General features: G+C 36.3%; 5 protein-coding genes across 7 annotated transcripts; 4 read left to right on the top strand and 1 right to left on the bottom strand.

Moving 5' to 3' along the window:
- The first annotated feature begins 3,499 nt into the window (after nucleotides 1–3,499).
- TRM12 (uncharacterized) lies at nucleotides 3,500–8,617 on the top strand. The gene is made up of 7 exons (XM_007040196.3): nucleotides 3,500–3,922; nucleotides 4,539–4,808; nucleotides 4,994–5,058; nucleotides 5,215–6,802; nucleotides 6,888–7,057; nucleotides 7,268–7,457; nucleotides 7,559–8,617. The coding sequence occupies exons 2-7, from the start codon at nucleotides 4,622–4,624 to the stop codon at nucleotides 8,143–8,145; spliced, it is 2,787 nt and encodes a 928-aa protein (XP_007040258.3). The 5' UTR covers nucleotides 3,500–3,922; nucleotides 4,539–4,621; the 3' UTR covers nucleotides 8,146–8,617.
- A 1,350-nt stretch (nucleotides 8,618–9,967) lies between these two features.
- Nucleotides 9,968–11,770, top strand: LOC18606531 (carboxyl-terminal peptidase). Its single transcript, XM_007040195.3, has 7 exons — nucleotides 9,968–10,033; nucleotides 10,136–10,222; nucleotides 10,338–10,568; nucleotides 10,707–10,862; nucleotides 11,014–11,067; nucleotides 11,141–11,287; nucleotides 11,414–11,770. Exons 1-7 carry the CDS (start codon nucleotides 9,983–9,985, stop codon nucleotides 11,768–11,770), a joined length of 1,083 nt encoding a protein of 360 aa, XP_007040257.3. The 5' UTR covers nucleotides 9,968–9,982.
- Nucleotides 11,771–12,781: 1,011 nt separating this feature from the next.
- On the top strand, nucleotides 12,782–16,043 carry LOC18606529 (GMP synthase (glutamine-hydrolyzing), putative / glutamine amidotransferase). Of its 2 annotated transcripts, XM_018118104.2 has the most exons (7): nucleotides 12,782–13,527; nucleotides 13,719–13,969; nucleotides 14,097–14,185; nucleotides 14,360–14,472; nucleotides 14,568–14,699; nucleotides 14,788–14,963; nucleotides 15,504–16,043. In XM_018118104.2, the coding sequence occupies exons 1-7, from the start codon at nucleotides 12,982–12,984 to the stop codon at nucleotides 15,625–15,627; spliced, it is 1,431 nt and encodes a 476-aa protein (XP_017973593.2). In that variant the 5' UTR covers nucleotides 12,782–12,981; the 3' UTR covers nucleotides 15,628–16,043. The 2 variants fall into 2 exon arrangements, with proteins under 2 accessions (XP_017973593.2, XP_017973592.2); XM_018118103.2 differs by having other exon boundaries at nucleotides 12,783–13,527; nucleotides 14,097–14,472.
- A 131-nt stretch (nucleotides 16,044–16,174) lies between these two features.
- On the top strand, nucleotides 16,175–17,792 carry LOC108661416 (2-oxoglutarate (2OG) and Fe(II)-dependent oxygenase superfamily protein). The gene is made up of 2 exons (XM_018118105.2): nucleotides 16,175–17,063; nucleotides 17,172–17,792. The coding sequence occupies exons 1-2, from the start codon at nucleotides 16,708–16,710 to the stop codon at nucleotides 17,779–17,781; spliced, it is 966 nt and encodes a 321-aa protein (XP_017973594.2). The 5' UTR covers nucleotides 16,175–16,707; the 3' UTR covers nucleotides 17,782–17,792.
- Nucleotides 17,793–19,722: 1,930 nt separating this feature from the next.
- Nucleotides 19,723–24,090, bottom strand: LOC18606528 (transcription factor EGL1-like). Of its 2 annotated transcripts, none has more exons than XM_007040187.3 (8): nucleotides 23,118–24,090; nucleotides 22,411–22,665; nucleotides 22,223–22,319; nucleotides 22,096–22,110; nucleotides 21,678–21,734; nucleotides 20,707–21,567; nucleotides 20,190–20,633; nucleotides 19,723–20,069 (listed from the first exon to the last, which is right to left on the bottom strand). In XM_007040187.3, exons 1-8 carry the CDS (start codon nucleotides 23,246–23,248, stop codon nucleotides 19,998–20,000), a joined length of 1,932 nt encoding a protein of 643 aa, XP_007040249.3. In that variant the 5' UTR covers nucleotides 23,249–24,090; the 3' UTR covers nucleotides 19,723–19,997. The 2 variants fall into 2 exon arrangements, with proteins under 2 accessions (XP_007040249.3, XP_088660840.1); XM_088804714.1 differs by having other exon boundaries at nucleotides 23,308–24,084.
- Between the last annotated feature and the right edge of the window lie 1,036 nt (nucleotides 24,091–25,126).

Raw genomic sequence — 25,126 nt, 5'->3', positions numbered from 1 at the left:
AAAGATTTATATTTTTCAAATATTTTTTTCAATTCAGACCCTCAACATCTCAATTTTGTTCAATTTAGTCTATGTATTATATATTTTTATTCAATATAATCCTTATAACGTGACACAACAATTTTTGTTTAAAGATTTTTTTTTATTTACCACATGGCATTGACATATCAACAAGTCAATGCCACGCAATATTGTCACGTCATCATATTAAGGCCACATGGTATTGTCATATCATCAAGTTGACGTCACGTGGCATGCTACATCATTAAAATATACCACGTCAGTGTCGATATTAATGATGATATCATTATTTGAACGGTAAAATTAAATGTCATTAGTGAGAGGAATTAAATTAAAAAAATTTCCAAAATAAATATACTAATTGCTTCGATTTTGAGTATATTGACTAAATTAAATAAATTATATGAATATAGAAACTTAGTGAGTATTTTAACCATTTATTTTGAACTAAACTTCTTCCATCAATTTAGATACAAATTAGATCACATTTTTCAAAAATAAAAAAGTTTAGGTTGTGTTTGTCTAGGGTGATTACGTTGATACTTATATGATTTATATCGCGTAATAAAATCACTGTATTTGATTAAAATATAATTTTTTTTACACAACAATGATCTAAAATCAATGAGAGTGATTGAATTAATGTCTTGAAGAATAATCTTTCCATTCGAAAAAATAAACAAATTTTTCATCAAAGTGAAATGATCTATAAAATTAATTATAATTAATATTATCCTTTTAATGTGTGAATAAAAAACTTAATTTCTCACATTATTGTAATTACTTTTATATAGTAAACATCTACACTTATATATATATATATATATATATATATATATATATTCTTTGTACCAAATTCAAAAGTACCTTACTTGTTTTTCATATGTTATAATTTTTTTTCTCAACAAATTCATTATCATTATAATAGATTTAGTTTCATTTTCTAATTCATCCAAAGATTTTTATTTAGTTAATATTTTAGAAGTTTATTTATCTATGGATAAATATATTTCTCATATTCATTAATTAAATAATTTAATTATACCTTATATACAAAAAATAATATTCTAATATTTTACAAATTATTATCTCCATACAATATTCAAATTATTATTTTTCCATTAATTAATAATTAATAACCAAATAAGATAATTTTAAATCACTTATTATAAAATTACTGTGGTAATAAGATCGCAGTGGAGATTAAATCACTACGGTGATGTTGAAAATGAAATCAAACACTAACTCAAAACATTGAAATTTCCATATTTTATAAGCAACTAATCTAAATGTGAAAATGTCTTCCAAATTTAATTTTACTTTTTTTTTCAGTTAAATAAAACCTTATATTTAATTATTTGTAGCTATGGTAGGTTGATTGCACATGAATTTGGTAAATTTGGTTGTTGGACTAAGTTTGAAAATTAGGATTAATTTGAATTTCAAGCATAAGTTTGGTGGTGTTGAAGCTTGTAAACCACGAATGAATCCAATGAATTTATCAAACATTTAGAGAATAATTTATTTATTTATTTTTTTCCAGCTTATGAATTTTTGCCCTTCGAACAAACTCATTGATGTTTCCACCCAGTTTATGTATCACTTTCAGACTCAAAATCCAATGGCGTAAAACCAAATAAATCTAAACCACTAACAAGCTAATATATTGCCGACCAATCAGGCTATAACCATAATTGATACTAATCGTTATCAAAACCGGTTTAGTTACTTAATAATAACAATAATAATATAAGAAAATTAGACTCTTATGATAAAATAGAAAACCGATCAAAATCATTGAACATTCTAGTTAAGCTGAAATTCAGAGGTAACATGTCGATTTAAAAGAAAATTTTGGGATTCAAATTTAGAAATTTTATAAAAAAATCTAGGTCCGGCTTAATTCAAATTCAAGTGCATGGTTGTAATGTTGTTGGACAGGTGGTGGGATTGGGTATAGTTTTAGGGGTTGTTACCCAGTGTCAGGAGCAGTGGTCCCAGTGTTTGTTATGTCGGGCCCAACTCAAAACGGTCCCCAACCCCCTGAGCCCAACTGGGCAGCTGGTCGAGATATGGACGGCTAACCCAAAATATAGGCAATTGATTTTCCCATCGGAACAAACCATCCAGCTTTCACCCTCCTGAAAATCTTATTGGTAGCAAACTAATTTGAACATGCCTTGTAAATCAAACAATCATAAAAAAAACATGGGTTCACACTTTATGATATAAATCTCATATGATAATACTATCTCATTGTTATATATTTGAAATCTAAAACATGTGAATAATTCATGGGTAATTTCTTTATTATTTGATTAAAATCTATGTGAGAATTATTTGAATAAATCATGCCAGCACCTACAAATGTTGAATTATTTTGAACCGTATATTTAATTAAATCTTTCCAAGATTATGCATTCATGTTGCCTGATGTATTGGATGACTTCGAAAGGGCGTGACGATTATCTTTCTATAAAATATAAAATATTATAATTGTAGGATTAAATATACCATAGACCATAGTGATTAAATAAGCATCATTGCAGACATGAATACTAATTGAGCCAACATAAAGAGTGACAGCAATCTTTGATCTTCTTCTCCATATAAAATTTACAACTATATAATGTCACCAAGGCGCAAGCGTGCCTTCCATAATGATGCATATTTATTACAAATAGTTTAGGATGAAAAATTTGAACTTCAAATTTACCTTATATATTGAAAACAAGTTTAAAAGTCTCAGGAACCATGAGAAAAGGACAGAGCATCATCAATGGCGTTTACCTAGTGGACATTTCGATATAAATTCGCCTTTCATATCAACTTCAAGCTAATTGGATGTACAGAAAATTGAAAATCCAAAAGGGTCACATGAAGACAGCCATTTTCAAAAACAGTTTTAACGTCCAGACAAACGTTGACAACGATGACAACGTCACTGCACCTTCCCCCCTCCCTGACAGCAGCGTCTCTGCAAGATCAATTCTGTCGTGCATGACGTCCAACACGCTGCCGTTTCCTAACACGAATACTCCCAACTCCTACCATCAAAATGGACAGGCTTTCACTCTCAAAACCATTAAACTTTCCATTACAAAGGCTAAACATTAAGACCATTTCATGGAATGCCAGAGAGTGAGACATAGTAACCTGGTACAGTGCTTTTTGTTTTTCGACCAGAACAAGGATAGGGAAATGTAATATATTTTTGAAAAACATTTAATATTAAATTGATTTTTAAATTAAAAAAAAAATCCAATAGTATACTGTAGAAAGCGCCAGAAATGTGAGTCAGTGAGTAATATGTGGAATTGAGCAGTGAGGGGGGACTGGTGATGATAGTTGAAAGTTTAATTGCAGAGAGAGAAGAAAGAGAGGGGGAAGTAAAAGAAGACAGAAGGTTTTGCTTCATTTGAAAGGTTACCCCATAATAACGTGTAACATATTATATATCTGCAACCTTACTATATTACTAGTCAATGTCATAATAACTCTCTGCCATCCTTCATCTTTAAACCAAGATTTTCTTTTTCCCTCTCCTTCCATGGCTTTAACTCTCCATTCTTTTCTCTTCTTCTCTTCTCTTCTACAGTTTGCCTTCAATGCCAAAAAGTCTCACGGACCCAGTGCCAGAAAAGCACCATAACAAGAACTGGTCAGTGGAAGGAATAGAAAAAAAAAAAAAAGTGGTCATATGGGTAGATGAAGGGACAAGGTTTTTGGTTTTGGCTTCTGCAGAAGATGAGCAATGCATGAAGATGGTTTTTTTTTTTCTTTCAAATGGTTCAGAGTTCAGACATAAATAGAATGCCAAAGTTTTTAATATATTGAAACAGGGGTAGTTGATTCTGTTCTTCTTCTTCTTCTTCTTCTCCTTCAACACAAACCATTTCAGGTACTTTCTCTTTGTATCTCAAAACATGCTTCTTTGTATTGATAAGTATAGATTTCCATTCTATGTTGATTTGGTGTGTGCTTCTTCAACCTTAGCTGATCCAGCGGGTGCTGAAAAGAAAATGGAGTTACTTTGCTTTGAACTTGCTGGCAGTGGCTGGAACTGGCTTTTAATTCTTTGATATGGCCTCTTGTTTCATGGAATCTCCAGAACTCATTCCCCCTCTTCATGAAATTAGCAGATTTTTACTTTCTTTTTTATTTTTCATTTTCTGGGGTCTTAGATGGCTTTGAATATTTTAGTTTGTTGTTCATTATCAGTACAATCAGACACTTGTTTGTAATCGAAATACTCTACGTATAAGCATTTGTTTCAACCAGTGTCATGGTTCTTTCACCCATCGTTGCTGGGTATGAACGTATGGTGTTAATAGCACACCTAATATTTAAATTCTATGAGAATTACCTCAGCAAAAAAATTCAAATGTACATGATTTTGACTTTTCGACTTGCTTCTGGTGTCATTGAATATCCCACTGACAATTTTAGTCTCTTTAGCTGATTAACTGATTAACTTTATAGTCTCTTCAATTCTTTTTCCTTGTTCTCATGCTCAGGTGTTCATCTGATGCTGTTGCATCAAAGAGGTAGTGAATGAACACACAATATGCTTCATAGTTAGTACTCATCCACCCAAAATATGGATAGGAGATTGCCCAGGAGCCCATCGCTTAAGAGCCCTGTGCTGTCACCTAAAAGCCCTGCAATCTATGAAAAGTACAAGTCAGGATGTGCCTTGGGATTAATTCACTTCTTCGATTTTCGCCAAGGTCATTCCCATGGGAAGCTCATTTCTGATAAGAAGCGCGTTAACAGACAGGATAAAGGTCAAATTTTGCTTTTGGTTGTGGATGAAATATAATTTCATTTTCCATACGAATCAGATGTACTGATAAGTTCTTTAAAGTAGATTAATTATTCTGATTTTATCAATAATTGTCACATGCATGTTTTAAGTCTTATAGCTGTCATGTACAACTAAATTTAATTTATACTGATTTTTCATCTGTAGGTGATGGTTATACAAGGAATAGGTCTGATTTTCTCACTAATGAGGAGAAGGATCAATGCAGAGATGTGAGCTTGTTAACCTGCTTTATAATCAAATTCTATGCATATTATGAACAAGGAAATAATCTATGCATCCTTAGGCCTATTGCAGATGTTGGTAATTATTCTTTCTTTGCAACAAAGAGCAAAAAGATTCTGAGATGAAAATTTAATTTTTTTCAGGATGCACTTGATAGCAAGAATCTTGGGGTTAACTCCAGGAAGCCAGAAGTTAAACGAATTATAAAAGAAGAGACGCCTGTGAAGCTTCAGGTAAAGAAGAACACAGCCATTGCTGAAATGCAAAATCTACAATTTAACCCCAAGCTTGTTGGTCATTCAAAGGACCATAGGAAGGCAAGCAAGAATTCCAAGAAATCCAGTCGCTTTCCTGCACGTGGTTGTAAGGATAGAGCAACAGACGGATGTAGGCAGCCTTCTAATCAAAATATGGTTGACAAATTTAACAACAACTCGGCATCACTGACAGAAGCATCCGGCGATGATGAGGATACTAACAATGGAGGGACTTATAGTTGTAAAAGCAACGGTGGTGGGAAGCATTATCGCCACACTGAGATTAATCTTCGAGTTCATATGAATGAAGCGGTTGAAGCTTTTGTAAATCAGAAGTTAACTGATGGGGAGAACCTCGATAGAAATGAGCTAGCCAACCGGTCTAAGAATTTTATAGATGCATTGGAGATTTTAAATTCCAACAAGGAATTATTCACGAAACTCCTACAAGACCCAAATTCACTGCTAGTGAAACATATTCAAGGTTTACGGGATTCTCAGGCAAAGAATCAGCAACATCAATCTTCCTCCAAAGCTAAAACATCACACTGCCAGCCAAAAGAAGCAGGGGAATGCGAACCTTCAAACACAATAGTAGTCTTGAAGCCTGGCATGCAAAACTGTCCTGATAGAATCAGTAATTGGCCATCACCACAGTCTCATTATAGCTTGAGGAAAAAGGAGAGGAGTGCTAGGCCAGCATTCTTGTCTTTTGAACACATGAAAAGGAAATTGAGGCATGCTATGAGGGTAAACAAAAAAGAGCAGTGCCAGATGTCCCTTGATGGTATTCATAAATCTCAACGTGACTTCGAACAGTTCGATGAGGGTGGTAAAGAAATGAGCAGGCAGGCAAATGAAAAAATTTCTACTGGTAAAAGCTATCTCGACGTTCGCAAAATGTCCGAATCTTCCCCTGAGGTCAATAGAAGAGATGGGATGGGCCAAACAGAGAACTTTGGTTCAGGGCCTTCAGGCATCGGAGGCAAAGCTGCTTCTTCCACAGAAAGTTGCAATGGAACCTCAAACCTGTTAACTATAAGGCATCTCAAAGGAAAATTTCACTCTACGAAACATCTTTCAGAGATATTAAATAGCGGAAATGAAGATTTGTCTAGAAAACAGACCCTGAGAACTATGGATAGATTAATGTCTTTGCCTGAATACGACTTGTTGCCCCTACTTACTCCAGGAAGGAACAAGGAACATAGATTTGCTTCCCCGCAGATGAGATTTTCACCATACAACAATTTTCCAACTGCCAATGGATACAAGTGGAGGGTTCAGAATGAAAAGAAGAGCAGCTGCTTAAGTTCTTCTCCCATTAAAAATTTAGGGGCAGATCCCATGTCTGATAATGAGAAACCAGATGATCGATTGCAAGGTGAAAAGAAAAGTATCCCCGGCAATTTATCTCCTGCCACCAAAGTGCTTCCAACTGTCTATTCCCCTAGTGAAGATTTGAGTCACAAAGGTATTTCTTGGTTATGAAAGAGAAAAATCAAAATTTCCATTCTACATTTTTCCCTCACATAATATAATTTTTCTTATCTGAGCAGTTAATCAAACTTCTGTATGTCCTGGGAATATCATGGAAAGAAATCACGCAGATAGATGGGGTGAAAGTAATGCTTTGGAACCAAATGGTGTGCAGAATACCAACACCAACCCAAGAACTGAAGCAGTCAACACATTCGGAGACAGTGAATTACTTGAATGCTTAAAACTGGTAAACTGTTTTTAATTTTAATTTTTTTGTTATATTTCTTTCATTTTCACGCTTTAAGTTTCTCCAGTGCATCAACTATTCACCTCCTATCTTTTTGTCATTGATGTGCTGTGTTTTCTCTGTTACCTTTTTCTTGTTCTCCTTCTGTTTAATTTTTGTTGTCTTATGTGCTAAAATTATGTTCGATCCTGTCACTTTGGTTATTTTTAGGATTCACCTTTAGGGGATCAAACATCATCTTCTTCAGTAGATGTTTATTCTTCAAGTCCTTTTCATATTCAAAGAGCAGAAGATTCTGATAGCATGACTGACAGAGCAGAGCAGCCAAGTCCTATATCGGTTCTTGAGCAGTTCTTTGTAGAAGATAACACTAGCTCTCCTAGCACCATATCTCTAGCAGGTGAATTCTTATACTAGAAATTACTTACTATATAGAGAACACCTTTTTCATTTTTTATATAAAATGCTGAGTTAACATCTGAACATCTGAACCTTGTGCAGCTGAGCCACCAGTTGGGCCATTTTGTATTGAAGAACTCTATGCATCTTTGCTTGTGGAATCCCATTTGGATCTGAAGAGTAATGCAGGTACTTCCACGGACAAGCAAGGATCTTTGTCCGAGTACATAAAAGCAGTTCTGCAAAAGTCAGGTCTCAATTGGGGTGAACTCTCTAGGAAATGTCATTTGTCAGACCAAATGCTTAACTCGTCCTTGTTTGATAGTGTCGAAGTATGGCCAGACAAGTCCTGTGCTGATCGTAGGCTGATTTTTGGCTACATCAGTGAAGTCCTTTTGGAGATATATCAATGCTATTTCAGATGCTCTCCTTGGGTATCACTTGTCAACCCAAGACCTCGACCGGTTCTGTTATCAAAAAATGTGGTTCATGAGGTGTTAAGACATGTAGATTGGCTACTCTTTTCAGAGCTACCCCAACAAACATTACAGCAACTTGTTGAAAAGGATTTGGCCAAATCTAGAGTGTGGATGGATACTGGAATTGATACTGAGGAAGTTGTTACTGAGTTAGTGGACCACATCCTAGAGGATTTGGTAGTCGACATTGGAGATTGGCTGCAAACTTAAAGCAGTGCATGTTGCTTCGTGTGCTTCTTCCCAAATGGCATCAGCAAAATAGAGGCAGTTTATGCAGGGCAACACAGCTAGTGTCCCATATTTATGGAGACGTGACCAGCCTCTTTGGATGTATATTCTAACCTCATGTTCACTCCTAACTCCTAATTTTGTGTGCAGAACAGCGTGCTGGCTCTAGAAGGGAGATTTTTTTTGCTGGTTTGCAAGAGGTTATCGGTCTGGTCTGGTGCATGGATTCAGTCGATGGTCTAGACTCCCTATATGCATAGTTTACTTAATACTATCAGTTATAGCTTTTACTTGACACTAGTTTAAATTTTCAGTTCCAAAAAGATTTCCAGCAAGACTGGATGAGCCAGTATACACATACAGCAATATTGGCTTATAGCTTGTAATTCCCAAGTAAATTATTCAGTCCACTAGTCTACACATTTCAGATGTATATACGTTTTTCATGCCATAACCTCTTCCATTTATTGTCTTTCTTTAATATCTTTTTTTGGGTGAAAACCTGCTCTCTGTTTTGTTTTGATCAATACAAATCAATTCCATAAATGGAGAAAAAGAACAGAGCGGGCCAAGAAACACAAACAGTACTATGTTAGCCTTGAATGTTCGTTACCCCCAATTTTAACTGATATGATATGGTAATAAACAGCAATGTTAGGGTGCATTGCTTTTTACTGGCGACTTGCGTCCCTGGAGAGTTACCGTCTGCTATGGGGGCCATGGCCATTGTTGCTTGTAAGTTTCAATGAAGTGATAGGACTTCAAAAACTCATTCCGCTTTTTGATGCCAAAGTGGCAGCAAGTCACTTTTCCTCTAGAAACAATATAAACATAGTGACAAATGTAAACAAGAGAACAGGCCAAGAAACTCATTTATCAGTCTAAACAGTGGTTTTCTTGTTTTTTCTTTTTATTTTTTTAATTTGACATTTTACTATTATTGATTCACTGGGGTTTGGGACTCAAGAAGAACCAGAAATGGCAGTTAGCAGAAGGCAGAAATGGTGTGCTACTCGTGTTTCAATTCAATTCCCATTACATTAATGGAAAGTTTTAGAGTGTGTTCATGTCCAGCATAAACTGCAACATTTGACCTGCAGTCATCTTGGATTTCTTTGTAGTTTATTTCAAAAAATAGCTAGATATGTCAGGTATTCTCCTTATGGCTAGCAAAGCTTGAAGAATTTAATGTCCAACAGAAAATGATTACTAAGATTATTTTAGGCTTTTTTTATTTTATTTTAAGGATGGTATGTTGAACTTTTTTGGTGCATGAGTTGGGGTGCTAGATTTAATGGATTTATGCTTAATGGTGGGTTTGAATAGTTGGCTTCTTTCATGTTATGCTCTGAGATGATTAACCCTTAATAATTTGTCCAGACTAGTCTTTCATTTGTGGGAAGCAATAATTTACATGTTATGGAATGTCTTAATTCTCTACATTAAAAGAAAAAAGTGAAACTTAATATCAATTTTCTTATATGAGTTAAACTTACCAGCAATTAGTAAGCAATAGCTAATTGGCATTTACTTGTCATAATTCTTAGACAGAGCTATACCCAGTTATGGAAATGTACCAAAAGTCACAACCTTTCATGTATTTAAACGCATGGCTGGACTTTGCAAGACAAGCAAGAGAGGACTTGCATCTGTTTCAATTGTTTCCTGACCCACCATGGAAGCTGAGTACATGGTCATTCCTGCCGGATACTCTAGGAACTTCATGTTACTATTGCTTGTGCAGATAATGATTGCTCTCTTATTAGGAGCAGATGCAGTCCAAGAATGGAAAACATTATCAGAAGAAGAAAACCTGGAGATGGAAAGACAGCTCAAAGTTATCAACAAACCTCCTATTAAGAGTTTCCTGGTGAGCTTATAATGCCAAAGCACTGATTAAGGGGGTATTTTAGCATCTCTTGTTATCTATGGTGTCTGAAAAAAATTGTTACCTTTTTTTATATGATAACAGACTGAATATGGGGATATCTTGGATTGCATTGATATCTACAAACAACATGCTTTTGATCATCCTTTGCTCAAGGATCACAAAGTTCAGGTCAGCAATCTTTCCCCACTATTTTCCCTTTCAAGTTTCATGTGACAATGGAACAATTAATATATAACCAGTATAATCACTCTGTTGATTAGCTTTAATTGTGAGTATAATACAGATGAGACCAACAAGAATTCCAAAGGATCAGATGATGGGAGGCAAATCTTCAATGAAAACTAAACCTCCGCGCTTTCTGCCCGAGAACATAAGATGCCCACCAGGATCAGTGCTCATTAAAAGGACTACAAAGGAGGATCTAATCATGGCCAAGAAAATAAAAGCTTTAGGATTGAATTATCCAACAACTTCCCGTTTTCACAGCAACGATGCTGCTCCGAATGGCTATGTTGTAAGCAAAATCTATCATAAAAATTTGTTTTATATATATATATATATATTTTTTTCCTTGATCATCAAAATGTCTCCCAAGTAAGTTGTTTTTAAAGTTATTTCTATGGTATTCTCTCTACCTTTTTGTTGAATACAGTCTGCTAATGCTGAATATACCAAGCACAACTTTGGAGCAAAAACAACCATGAACGTGTGGAACCCTAGTGTTTCACCTAATCAACTTAGCTTGGCTAGTATGTGGATTGCAAATGGCCCTGTCGACACACTCAATGTTATACAGTTTGGGTGGGGAGTAAGTAACTGTTTTGAACTCCTTTTCTTGTAGCCTTCAAATCAAATTTCATAGTAAAGTATTAAGGGCCCAAAAGATTAGTCATTAATGGGGTTCCTATAGGAACTGATTTTCTGATGTTTTTGCCCTGGTTTCTGGCTTTTACTTCCAGGTCCAACCACGTCTTTATTCGAGCAACTACACTCGGCTATTCTCCTACTGGACCGTGAGTTTTCCAACCTTCATTTCTCTTTAACTCTCTATTCCCCGTTTGTGCTAATTTTGTTTTAGGGAAACAGGTAGATGGTTACAAAAAGACAGGATGCTATGATTATCTTTGTCCAGGATTTGTACAAGTCAGCACTGAAATAAGCCTTGGTCTTGTTCTGAAGCAAATTTCTACTTATAATGGTACACAAGAAGACATAGAAATCAGAATAATTAAGGTGAATTCTTTTCATCTGTTCTTTATCTGGGAAATTTCATCTTTGTAAATTTGGTTTTAGCAATTAATAATTTTAATTGTTAGCAACAAATGCTTTTCCTTCTAACAAATACTATTTTCATGCTAGGATGGGGAATGGTGGCTCCAGTTCTACAGCAAAATTGTTGGGTACTGGCCAAAAAAACTGTTCTCTTATATGTATGGTGGTGCCAATTTTATTACATGGGGAGGACAGGTTTACAGCCCAGCAAATGAGCCTAGTCCTGCAATGGGGAGTGGCCATTTACCAGAATATGGCCATGATGGGAAATCTGCCTACTTCAAGCAGATGCAAATATGGGACAGTGGAAATTTTGTTTATCCAGATGGCGACTCTCTTAAGGTTTATTCTGATAGACCTCAGTGCTACGATGCACAGACTACTCACGAAGATGGTGCTCCCTATCCAATGGATCTTTTCTATGGGGGCCCCGGCCACTGTTAACTTGTATGTAAACAATGAAGTAATAAGAAATCATGCATTCATACAGAGAGAGAAGGTTTAAGCAAATAAGTGCTTAACCAATGTTTTTATTCTAGTGATGATCTGATTTCTGATGAATGGTTTGTTCAACCTTGAAGACTTTGAGGAAATGAAAGTGAGGGAAGTTCTTACTGGTGCAATTTCCAGGTCCACAAAGTGTTCCAACGAAAGAACGGTACAGAAATCTGGCAGAGTGAATGTATACCAAAACTCTTACTGTTGCATGTAATCTGAAAGGCAGCAATGGAGATTCAAGCAATTGTGCACCAACACAATGACAAACTTGGGGTAAGTTAATAATTCAATTGCATCCTTGTGGAAATTTCACTGAACCTCAATCAAAAAGATGACCCCTGATTGAATATTTGGTAACAAACTGTGTTAACATAAGAAAAAACGTCCTGCTTAAATGTTTTGATATTTTTGTGTTATTGCAATGAATATCAACATGACTTCAAGTCATAATCAATCTTTTATAGTTCAATTGTTCGGATAATTAAATTTAATTGGTTTATATTGTAGTGTATTTTAGATTTTTTGAACTCAACCTCACCTCATATTCAGAAACCGACTATGATTAATAATAAAAATTTATCTATAACAGTCAAGATATTATTAAAGCACTCCAAATCTTGGATAAGTTTGAATCTAGATATTGTAAAAATTGAAGACTAGATATTGTAATTTGATGAGGCTGGATGTAGTGTTAATAGAATTACAAAATTTTAATTAATAATAGTAATAGACATTATCTTCCCAAAAATAATAATAATAATAATAACAATAGAGATTGAATGCCTCCGGATTACTATCATTATCCGACCCGAGTTGAAAAAGTTGGCCCGAACTGCAAGGCCCAACTTACATAAATAAGCCAGATTTCCCGGAAAATCCAAAAAGGTACCCGTTTTGAAAGCGCACTGAATCTCATAATTTATTCAACCCAATAAGGAAAAGAATGTCAGTTGGCACTAACTTACTGTTATTTATTTGTAGCCCCACTTCCCGCCAATCCCTCTTACCCCACTTTCCGAGAACCCTAATTTCTCTCCGCCTTCCTCCTTAAACCCCTCGCCCGCCACCACTTCCTTCTATCCAAAGAAAAACCGTCAAGCCGCAACCAGAGCCACAGCCACAGCCACCACCCTTTCCCTTAAACCCTAAAACTCCCAATGGACCCAAAAGCCGTGAAATCCGACTTAGTCCTGATCCTAGACTTCGGTTCCCAATACACCCATCTCATCACTCGCCGTATCCGCTCCCTCTCTATCTTCTCCCTTTGCATCTCCGGCACTTCCCCTCTGTCCTCGATCACGTCCCTCAACCCAAAAGTCGTTATCCTTTCCGGCGGACCACACTCGGTCCATTCCGATGATTCTCCTTCATTTGCTGATGGGTTCGTTAAGTGGGCCCTGTCCAATGGGGTTTTTGTTCTGGGTATTTGTTATGGGCTTCAGTTACTTGTTCAGAGACTTGGTGGTGAAGTTAGGGTTGGGGAAAGGCAGGAGTATGGGAGGATGGAGATTGAGGTTGAGAAAAGTTGTGGTCTTTTTGGTGGGAAGAGAGTTGGGGATAGGCAGGTTGTTTGGATGAGTCATGGGGATGAGGCTGCTAGGTTGCCTAATGGGTTTCAAGTGGTGGCTAGGAGTCAGCAGGGGGCAGTGGCTGCGGTTGAGGATCAGGAGAATAGGTTTTATGGATTGCAGTATCATCCTGAGGTAATTTGAATTATGGGTTTAGTTCTATTCGTTGAGTTTTTGGGTTTTATTTTGTGTTTATTAAGGTTTGTTTTGATTGTAATATTTGCTATTTGTTTTTTGCTTATTGACTTAAAATAAACAATAAACAAATGACTAAAATGCTGTGGCTTTGAAACAGTTGAATAATGTTTTGATTTGTGTTTATTTAGGTTACACATTCGCCAGAAGGGATGGAGACTCTAAGAAATTTATTGTTTGATGTTTGTGGAGTGAATGCTGATTGGAAAATGGAAGATGTAATGGATGAAGAAATTAAGGTGATCAACAACACGGTGGGCCCTGATGATCATGTTATCTGTGCTTTATCTGGAGGTGTTGATTCCACAGTTGCTGCAATGCTTGTTCACAGGGCCATTGGAGATAGACTTCACTGTGTTTTTGTGGACAATGGTTTATTAAGGTGAGAAAGCAAACAATTTTCCATTTTCTTTCAGCACTAGTTATTGAATTCCCAAATGTACATTTTTGTTATAAGCTTCTATAAATCATTGCTTGTGCATTTATTGATTGTGCTTTTTTTGCTGTAGGTATAAGGAGAGAGAACGGGTGATGGAAACCTTTGAAAGGGATCTACATCTACCTGTTACTTGTGTTGATGCAACTAATCAATTTCTTAGTAAGCTAAAAGGGGTTGTAGACCCTGAGATGAAAAGAAAGATAATTGGAAAAGAATTTATCTGCATCTTTGATACTTTTGCTCAAGAATTGGAGCATAAATTAGGAAAGAAACCTGCTTTCTTGGTTCAAGGAACCTTGTACCCGGATGTGATTGAATCTTGTCCTCCACCAGGAACTGGAAGAACCCACTCTCACACAATCAAAAGTCATCATAACGTTGGAGGTCTTCCCAAAGACATGAAATTAAAGCTCATTGAGCCACTTAAACTTCTATTCAAGGATGAGGTCTTGATTCTATTCCCTTGCTGAATGTTTACTTCTATTGAAAGCTTCTTCCTCTTTTGAATTAGTTTCATTTTTATTTTTTCTAATTTTTTAAGGTTCGCCAACTTGGGAGGATATTGAGAGTTCCTGAGCTATTTTTAAAGCGCCACCCATTTCCTGGGCCTGGCCTTGCAGTACGAATCTTGGGTGACGTAACTGAAGGCAATGCCTTAGATATTCTTCGTCAGGTATGAGGTGTTTACAGAAGGAATTGCAACCTTGTCTATAAGGTGTTATCTTTTATCATGTTTTTCTTCATGGACTTGTCTTTCCCAGGTTGATGAAATTTTCATTCAGTCAATCAAGGATGCTGGCATTTATGACTCAATTTGGCAAGCCTTTGCTGTATTTTTGCCTGTAAAATCAGTTGGAGTTCAAGGTGATCAAAGAACACATTCTCATGTTGTTGCTCTTCGAGCTGTTACAAGTCAAGATGGAATGACAGCAGATTGGTTAGTTCTCATTGCTCAGGTTAACGAAGAGTGTGTAGTAATAAGCATAAGCTGAAATGTGTCTCTGAGGTTGGGCTGAGTTGAAAATGATTTAACGCGCATGGTTTGGCTATTTGCAAGAAGGGTTAGTGATTTGCTGAAATCGGTTGGTAGGGCTACATGATATGGTTTGTCTGACTGGAAGTACCAGAAGCAGTTTAAGTTGGAAATCGTTCAAAGGAGATTGTTAGCATTCTTAAGTAATGATATTAAAATGTGGCAAATTCAATGTAGATTTTAGTCAGAGGCTTGATAAAATCGACAACTTCCTAAGTCAATAAAAATGGATGTCCCTCCATCCTCTTAGGCATTACATGTTGGCAGAACACGTGTTGCATGTTACAAGTTTCTCAAAATCTAGGAAAATTGCATTTTTCTCTGTCTTATTGGCAATGGTTGTTTGGTAAAAAGCCTGTGAATTAATCTTTGACTCCCTTTTCCCCCTCTTAACTCCAAAATCCTGAAATTCTCATTTTTCCTCGTGCAATTTTGGACTTCCAGGTACTATTTTGAACACGAGTTCCTTGATGATGTGGCTCGAAAAATATGCAACAATGTTCGTGGTGTGAATCGTGTGGTTCAAGACATCACATCAAAGCCCCCATCAACAATTGAATGGGAATAATGCCATGTTGGATGTCAGTAACAATTCCATAGTTGTGTAGAGTGAAGGTGATATTCATTGTCTCATTGCTTTCAGCTCCAGATGACAAGAAAGAAAATGAGTTTAGCAGGATTTCTTAATATGAGTACTGGATGCTTAAGGTCTGTGCCCATATCTATATCACCTATTTCTCAGAATGAAATTTTTGTCAAGACTATACTGTAAACATTTCTTCTAAAACTTCTATCATTATTAAACATTATACTTCTTTTGGCAGCCGTATTTTATTTTTCTCTGGTGATGAATGCTTTATAGTTTTAGCCAAATATGAAGAGCTTATGTCTCTGAGTGTGTGTGGCCACATGTGTCGGTTTGTATTGTTTTTGTCTAAAGACTGTATCATATGCAAATGAAGAGCTTAAGTCTCTGACTTGTAATTTATGGAGTTTCTTGGCCTGGCCTTATACTTAATTTGCATATGAGAACATATGCAAATGTCTGGTTTGTCCATGCGCACATGCTTATTCTTAGCTTGTTCTGGTGCTTCATTTTTGTTGTTTCTTTATGTCTGTACTTAAAAAATAAAAATATTGGTAATTGAACTGCATTATACTAAAATTCTTTGCTGACCATGCCACGATGTCTCTTTGTCCGCTTAAATCATTTTGGTCTCTTGGATTCAGTGGATGTAAACAATAGGTGCATAATACTATTACTAGTGGTTAGTATCAGCTAGGAGGGTTATGTCGTGCTTTTGATCCGTGGTCTCCACCATTAGGTGATTGTGTTTTAGTTTTTAAATGAAATTTGTCTGCAAAAGATAGCTACAAAACTCACTCTTCGCCCACCATCTTTTTATGCCTAACCAATCACTCTAAGTATCGTGGTCACCGTGTTGCCATTTTTCCTATGATGCATTTTATTATAATTGTTAGTGGTGGTAAATAATGCCTAATCTTTAAGTAGCTTAATCATTTCTGGTATGTGCTAGAATGCTAATCTATTTTCAGATTCTTCCACCCTAGATCCTATATGTAACCAACCTACCACTCTTAGACTGCAATCCAATTCAAGGATCTTGTTTTGTTTCCATATATAATAATGTCTGAACTGCAAGATTCTATAAAGCTCCCAGTATTAGATCTAACCCAACCTTCTGAACCCTCTTTTCTATCTTCCCTCTCACAAGCCTGTCAGGAATGGGGCTTCTTTTATGTTACCAACCATGGCATCCCGCAAAATCTATTTAACAAAGTTCGTGCACTTTCAAATGAAATATTTAGCCTTCCTCCAGATACGAAGCTCAAACTCGGTCCATCATCATGTATCAAAACATACACACCCTATTTCATAGCTTCTCCCTACTTTGAGAGTTTAAGAGTTAGTGGTCCGGATTTCTTTGCCTCTGCTAAGGCTTCTGCTAATGAACTCTTTGGCCAAGAGAAATCTGAATTTAGGTAATAATTTTATTCAATGATTAGTCTCTTGTTACCACAATTCTTTTCAGTTTATTCATGTGCATTCTTTTGTTTTGTTTTGTTTTATCTGTTCTCTTCCATCTATAGTGAGATATTACAACAGTATGGAAACAATATGATGAACTTGTCAAAGAGAATCGCGGAGATCATATTAAGGAGTTTAGGAGATGGTTATGAAGAGAAGTTCTATGAGTCTGAATTTGGTGACTGTCATGGATATCTGAGGATAGTAAATTACACACCACCAGATGATGTGGAAGAAAGGGAAGTTGAAGGACTCGGAATGCACACTGATATGAGTTGCATAACAATTGTGTATCAGGATGAGCTTGGTGGGCTCCAAATGAGATCCAAGGAAGGGAAGTGGATGGACGTACGCCCATGTGAGAATTCCTTAGTAGTGAACATAGGAGATCTTATGCAGGCTTGGAGCAATGGGAGGTTAAGATCATCAGAGCACCGAGTTGTTTTGAAGCAGTTCATGAACCGGTTCTCTCTAGCATTCTTCTGGTGCTTTGGGGATGAGAAGGTAATCTTGGCACCAGATGCAGTTGTGGGAGTCGGGAACTCAAGGGTTTACCATCCATTTGTTTGCTTGGATTACCTAAAGTTTAGAGAAAGTAATGAGGTTGGTAATTTTGACAAAATAGGATACACTGTAAAGGATTTTGCTGGGTTAAAAGTCGAAGTGCAGTGATTAGTCATGAATTCTTAAATGTTGCCTGTTGTTTGTTTTCTCAATGTATATGGAAATCCATCATTAGAATTGTGGGGTCAATAATTTACTTTATCCAATTGTGAATCATGTGTTGTTGACTAGCAGTAGTAAACTAATGTATTGTTTTCTATTTATCATGTTGTTGGGTAAAAAAGGTCAGGGGGAAGGAACAAATCTTTAGAATTTCTACTTTTTCTTAGTTGTCTTTGCTTGTTAGTGGATTCGATGGCATTCTTTTGTTTTCCTGCTTTTTCCTCATCACTCTTTGACAATGTCGCTTTATAGATAAATGTACTACTAATAAAAAAAATTCCCCATTTCATACCTAGTTCAGTACTCTCTACAAGCTAACGCTTTATCCTCTTAAGAGTTGTAGAATTGTCAATAAGATGACATGAAAAGACTTTTTGGGCCCCAATTCAACAATCCTTGGTCGATGTAGCTGGGGCACTTCCATTGGGCTGCCAGCCTAACTGACTGTGCAATTGCTTTATTGGGAAAATGAAACTTTCACAGGATCCGACTGAATCTTTGTATCTTCCTTCAGGTCAAGACACCGTGTTTGCCTAACTTTTTGTATTGTGATTAAGATTTTTATTTACCATTAAGCTAACTGATTAGACATAACTAAAGATTGAAACATCTTTAAGTGGAAATTTGAAGGGGAATAATGGCAATCATCATGATTAACATTACAAAAAAGCCTTCGTGCCAAGGCCCACACTTCACTGCGACAAGCAAAGTCTATCATGCACTCTTCAATCATAGTTTTGGGTTTCAAATGGAACAAACCCATTTTTAAACTTTGTTTTTTTTTTTTTTTTCAGATTATTCGGGAAAGCAAAGGGGTCACCAAGTTATGCATGCCTCCGTCTCTTCTACCCACTTCTTTTTCAAGCCTGAACCTTTTATGCTCCCCTTTATCTCCTTTGCCATAGCTATTACGTCTTTCAATGAAGATGCCCCTTTGCCACCGAAAATTGTTCACCTTTATCACTGCCCTGATTTGGTGGGCCTATTCTCCAATCCTTTATAGTCAAATCAAAAATTCCTAATATTCCAGCGAACTGAAATGAATACACAGTAAGCATACAATCTATTTTCCTTTTGTCGTTTAACAAACTTTGTTTTATACTTAATCAAAATTACCTCCAAAGGCATAATTGGGAGTTTTAAGAGTTAAAAACGACTCATGATTCTAGTATTAAACGATATTTGCTAGCGTGCTTGCTGAAAACAAAACTGCAGTTCCTGTGTCTAGATTCATATTGTATTTAGGGTTCTCCTTGCCATCATTTAACCTGACCCTAAAATTTGTCTAGTCTTTGAAAACTTTGTCAGCCTTTTCTGATGTTATTTCCATTTAAAACTCACCTCTTTTTAGACCTTTTTGACTACCCAAGCAAGCCCCCCTCCTGCTTTGCTTAAAGCTAGAATACTTTATTTTCTTGATTAAACCAAGTTGCATTTGTTTACCAAACTACATTACATTACTATAATTAGCTTTAGCACATGCAAATTGGCAATTTGAAAATTGGACTGAACAGCTTCACCCTCTCAAAATTCCATGAAAACCATTATAAATAATAGCACCACCTTATAATATACTACTTCTTTCTCTCTCCAATTAGATATACGCAAAGAGCATTGTTTTTCTTTTAAGAAATGTAAGTATCAGGAAAATGACTACCCCGAAGCCATCATTAGTACTGCCGTGTGCCTCATGCTGGACATATGATAAGGCTTAATGTTCCTTTCCTGCTACAGTAGTAAGGAAAAGTTGATTTTGTTAGGTACATGGCGGTGGACGGTGAGTGTTGTGCGAGGGGCTTTTTTTTTTTTTTGACTTAAAAAAAAAAAATTCAAACCCTACTCTTTAAATTTATAAAGCTTAATCCATTAGAAATTATAAGGCATCTATTGTAGCTCGAATATTCATTTTCTTTTCTTGATGTTATTACAAGGTGCAAGATTGAAGCCATAGGTCAAGGTCTGTTACGTAAGCGCTAGATTTTGAAGAAAATTACAAGGCTCAAAGGTTTTATTTCCCTTTATTTTACTAGCCTACAGGAAGGAAAAACCTTTTTCTTTGTGGCATCTCATCTACAGAACCTTCCATGACAGGGGATTTTACAAACGAAGCAGGGAAATCTAGACCAAATAACTCTATGGTTTGTCCGGTGAGAAGATATGCTTCAACACTTCCGAGCAACTCTTTGCAATGCTTGCTTAATCGTCCCTGCTGATGCAGCAGTTGATCCTTTGTACTGCAATAAGCACAGACACTTTATTTAGGGTCAATTGTTCATAATACTTGCGAATGTCAATCATTAACGGATTTGGTTTCCTAAACTTTTTCTTATGAAGCACATACAAAAGAGTCTTACCTTGGATTCTATAGTCAGGGAGAGAATCCCCTCTGTTGTAGATGACTGAACTGAGTGGCAATCCAAATTGAGAATGCTTAGTGCATCCATTATCTCAAGCAAAATCCCTTCCCTCCAAGGACACCTAAACTCAATTAGAAAATCCTTGTTGCTCATACTGACCGTTACATTTTCAGTCGAACCATCTTTTGATGCAACATAGTCAATCTCCAGCTCTGCTCCATCAATATCACAAGCTTTCCTTTTATTTAAGGATGGCTTCTTTCCATTGGTCATTTTGTTATTGCCATAGTTATCAGATGTTCGCTCTACATGATCCTGAGGTTTTCTTTTCATTCTTGCCTCTAAATCTGTTAACTCTCTGCAAGATTCCAACTCTTCAACTCGTCTCTCGAGGTCTTGTAGGTATCCTATTGTATCATCTAGTATGGAAACTTTATCAGCCTGCATAAACAATGCCAGTTAATTTGGTAATTTTCATATTAGGAATAACTAAGGAGAATGGAAATTTAACTACCCTGCTAACTGAAGGGACCAGTGATTTGAGAATCATAAATCGTTCATTCAGTTTTTCCCTCCGCCTTCTCTCTGACAACACATGGTTTCCACAAATTTCATCAGCTTCTGGTCTCCAAGCTGCATCTCTAATGCCATTATCTTCAGGAGAGTCAAGTAACCCTTTATCATGCATCTGAGGAACTTCAAACAATATCTTCTTCAACAACTTTTGAGGGGTTTCATCTCCTGCTTTCTGAGACTTCACCAAGCCATTTCTCTTCCACCTCATAAAGCTGGATTCCTGGTTAGAGTTTCGAAAGTGTGGCCCCAAAATCAACTGGTGGGAGGTCTTTAATAGGGCTGAGAGAACCGTTTGGTAGTGCAGATCATCACTTCGAATGTCTAAAGAGGTCAGTTTTGTCTGATTGCACTCTTGAACATCTTGCAAACCATTGTCATTATCATTTTCCCCCTTACAAAGAGGAACAACATTTCCATGATCCACAAAGGTTTGAGATATGCAGTCACTGGAATTCAAGGAATGGTGGACACAATTGCTGAACTCCTCTTCCATGAATTGCCAACTTTGTACTTGAGAAGCTCCACCATTTATCCCTTCAACCATGAATGAATCTTCTGCTGGTTGGTTAGGCTCAAAGCCATCTGAACTGTCATTGGGAGAAGCCATTTCTAGTTGTTCACAGCCTAAAAGTGGACTTAATTTGGTGTCAGGGATCTGAGGTTCAAGAGCTGGACAAGCAAGATCTTTGTCATTTCCTGTACTTCCAGCAACAGGGATGGATTTATAAGAACCAATTGGGTGTGGAGTATCCAAGAAAGAAGTTTTAATGCGCTGAATGAGGCTGAGGTCCTCCAATACCTACAGAAATAATTTTCAATATAACAGCAAGACTTGAACCAAAATAAAACTGCACTGGAAGCAAATTTCTCAATGGTAATAAACAAATAAAAGTATGGCAGAAAAGTTACCATATCAGCTACACCAAGCTCAATCACACCTCCTGAAAATGGAAAGCATACTACAGTCTGAAATCAAGACAAATGTAAGGATTTCATTCAGAAACATTTACAAGGAATCTAATCATTCTAGCCCTTTCAAGCTTCCATGTCTACATATGAAGTATTATAATTCTACATTCACTATAAGGCAATGTCACTTGTAATTTATTTCCATTAGCAATTAGGGTTAAAGTTGGTATGAGAAGGAATCACTGAATACCCTCAGACATGCCGTGTTGCCAAGGTGCAGTAAAATTATCAAACCAGCTCAAACAAAATTTATCCGACTCATTAACACAACCTTAAAGTCTCTGTTTACATGGTACCCTTTTTTTTTTTCATATTGAAATGAAGATAAATTAAGGCAATGGAGAAAGCAGATCAATACCTGAATAGATGCACTCTAGAGAGCCAGTTGCCAAAGTTTCCAGCCATGGAAAAAGAAACCAAACTGTTATTTCTGAACGTATTAACTAATCTTAAAATTTAGCCAGCATAAAAGCACAGGCACCGACCTTTGCTAGCAGTGATCGACTGAACACTTTGCTTTCTGCATAATGAGCATTGCAAAGCCAAATAGGTTGACCACTGGCCAATGTTCTTCCTGGCAATCTAACAACAATTTAGAGGAAGAATTAACAATCAGAAACATTGATGTTTTCGGTTTGAACGGCTGAGAACAAAAGTATGGAAGAAAGATTACCCTTGGCCAATGTTGAATACAAATGACATGCAAACCAAGTAATACCACTCAGTATCTGTAAGATCTTCTGGAGATAATGCTGCCGAAGGTCTTCTAGCCTGAGGACTGCTGTCACCAGCCGAGAGGGACTCATAAAGTTCTCTCAGTTGCTCACTTCTCTGCAAACCCAGTTGGTTGGCGTTCAGCTCGACAGCTTGAACTGTTTTCCTTGTCTTTATATCACCATTGTAATAACCATCACCCCATTCCAATACCCTGAAGTGTTCACATTGATAGCAAACAAGAATAGGCAGAATCCTTTAGCAAAATACTAGATTGATAGTAAAAATTAGAATAGTTAGAAGGAGCTTCAACTCCAAATGTTTTTGAGATATTGGCATTTGTCATAAGGAAAAGCATAAAGGAATGTTAGAAAAAAAGTAATCTCAATCTATTCTAGGTAATTTAGCTCCTTAAAGAGTTTGACTTTGCATTTTAAACACTATGGCAAAATAAAATGATGTAGAATACTTGAAATCTAGAGAAAAATTAGGAAGAAACAAAAATATTAAGCAGAAGAGTCCCAGAAGCAAACCCAGTGTTTTCAAAAAGCAGAGATGAAATTGCTCCTCAAAAAAACAAAAGTGCATGTTAATTTTCTTCTAGAAAGAGAAAAAAAAAAAAAAAGAAGGGGGCCAGAAAAGGGGTAAAAATGGAACATTTTGTACCCTGGCTGTCTAGCTGAAATGGACCAGAAAATTGCATAACTCCACTGAATATTTCTCACAGCAAGAGCAAGCTGTTTCTTCAGGTTCTCTGGCAGTCGCTCTTGATTTTGAACCCCAGTAGCCATTTGCATGATATCTATATGTATAAACTACCCCAGCCTAATCAGATCAGATGCAAATTGATTCTTACTCTGATTTCTAAGTCTTCATTCACCAACACCAGCTCCAATAAACTCCTATGGAATATTCAACCAAAGCATTTCAATAAAAACATGTGATGGAGCTCAAGTTCATGATTGTTTTTCCCCAAAACAGCAAACCCAGATGGGTTTGTCTCACTACTACCCCAAGTTTCGTTGACCAGAAACAACCCAGAGCTCAAAACCAGCTTATTTTTGTTCTTAAAAAAAAAAAGGCCTAAAAACTTCAATAGCTAAGACCTGAAAAATGGTGTTTTGGGTAGCTATGAAGCTTGAAAACCCGAGGATAATGGGTTCAGAAAGCAACTGGCAATGATCATTAACAGATATACAAAACTTTAGGCTAAGTTGAAACTAATTTCCCGTTTGTGCCCAGAATTAAAAAAAAAAAAGGAAAACACTCACTTTGATGGTTAAGAAAAAGGAGGAAAACAAAAGAAGAAAGGGAGAAAAATAAAAATTTTATATATAAATGTAGTATCTTATTCCATTATCAAGAAATGTAAACTAAGTTTAATGAACAATGAGAAAGAAAATTCAATAAAGACTCGCTCTTTTCAATGGGGCGGGGGAAGTAAGTAAGTACCCAATAAAGACACGCAAATACACGCACACACAAGCACAGTTTATTTTATTGCTTTCTTTGTTTAAGAGCTTTTAAAAAGAGAGGAAATGAAATGAAAAGGATTGTAACAAGGATCTGTGTTCTCAGCTTCCTCCCCTTACCCGAGATACAGAAAAACACTTGGTCCTACAACCAGAGCCAACAAAGACACAACTTTTTTCCCTTTTTTTTTTTTTTTCTTGCTTTGAAGTGGAAATAATTATTTTTAAAAAAAAAAGAAACACCCAAATAAAAACTAATGGTAATAAGTAGTAAAGCTTTAATGAGAAGTAGATTTAGACATAGACATGTCTGAGAAACAAAAGCAAAACAAACTTTCTTTTCATGGAGCTTCAAAGAAAACGTGTAAAAGAAAATAATCAATGCTTAAATCAAGTGTAGCTCTTTGGGGGACTCTTTTCTAGATTGCTAATTCACAATTTTGTTTTTGGAACACAACCCAAAAAATATATGAAGAAAACAGCATCAGAAAGATTCTTTTCTTCGAAATTTGCTTGCTTTGATCCCAAAGTACAAAGAAGCGAGGAAAAGAAAGGACAGAGAAAGAGAAAGGGTGAAGAACGTGGTACAAGGAACAGTGGCTACATGAAACATTTTCATTTTTCAAGCAGTCGTCCGATATGATTTTTCTAGGTGGGATTTGGTGAGGAATAATAAACAAAAAACAAGAATAATAATTATTATGTCTTGACGTAATGTATTGCTATGACTATGTACGTATTCTACATCAAATCTTTTTGGTCGATTTTTCTCAGTGGTTCCCAGAATTTCAACTCTCAACACAGTTAAACTGCCTAACCATAAACTGGATAAGATATCTATTCTTCACATGGAAACACAAGCTTTATGGATTCTAACAGCATCAACTAACACACCAGGGCGGTATAATTAAGAATATTCGTTCTGATTCTAGTACTAAATTCCTGAACGTGGGTTGAGTTGAGACCTTCGTTTGGTGTGCGAGAAGCAACTATAGGGAGTGTCCGGCGAAAGATTTAATGTGCCCTTTGCTACAAAAAAAAATTTGCTACACTAACTGGCTGTTGAGTGAGTGATTACTCTTTTCAGCATGTGCTGGAAGTATTAGTCAGCCAATTCAGACTATAAGAGACAAGCCTGCTGCCCCTGTGTCAACGTCATCGTAAGAGTGAGCAAAAATAATAACAACAATTATTTTTATATTT

The sequence above is a fragment of the Theobroma cacao genome, chromosome 3, assembly GCF_053813885.1.
Source record: "Theobroma cacao isolate CCN51 chromosome 3, ASM5381388v1, whole genome shotgun sequence".
Lineage (NCBI taxonomy): Eukaryota > Viridiplantae > Streptophyta > Magnoliopsida > Malvales > Malvaceae > Theobroma > Theobroma cacao.
The sequence above is the reverse complement of the archived record's forward strand: the minus strand, read 5'-3'. Positions and strand labels throughout refer to the sequence as shown.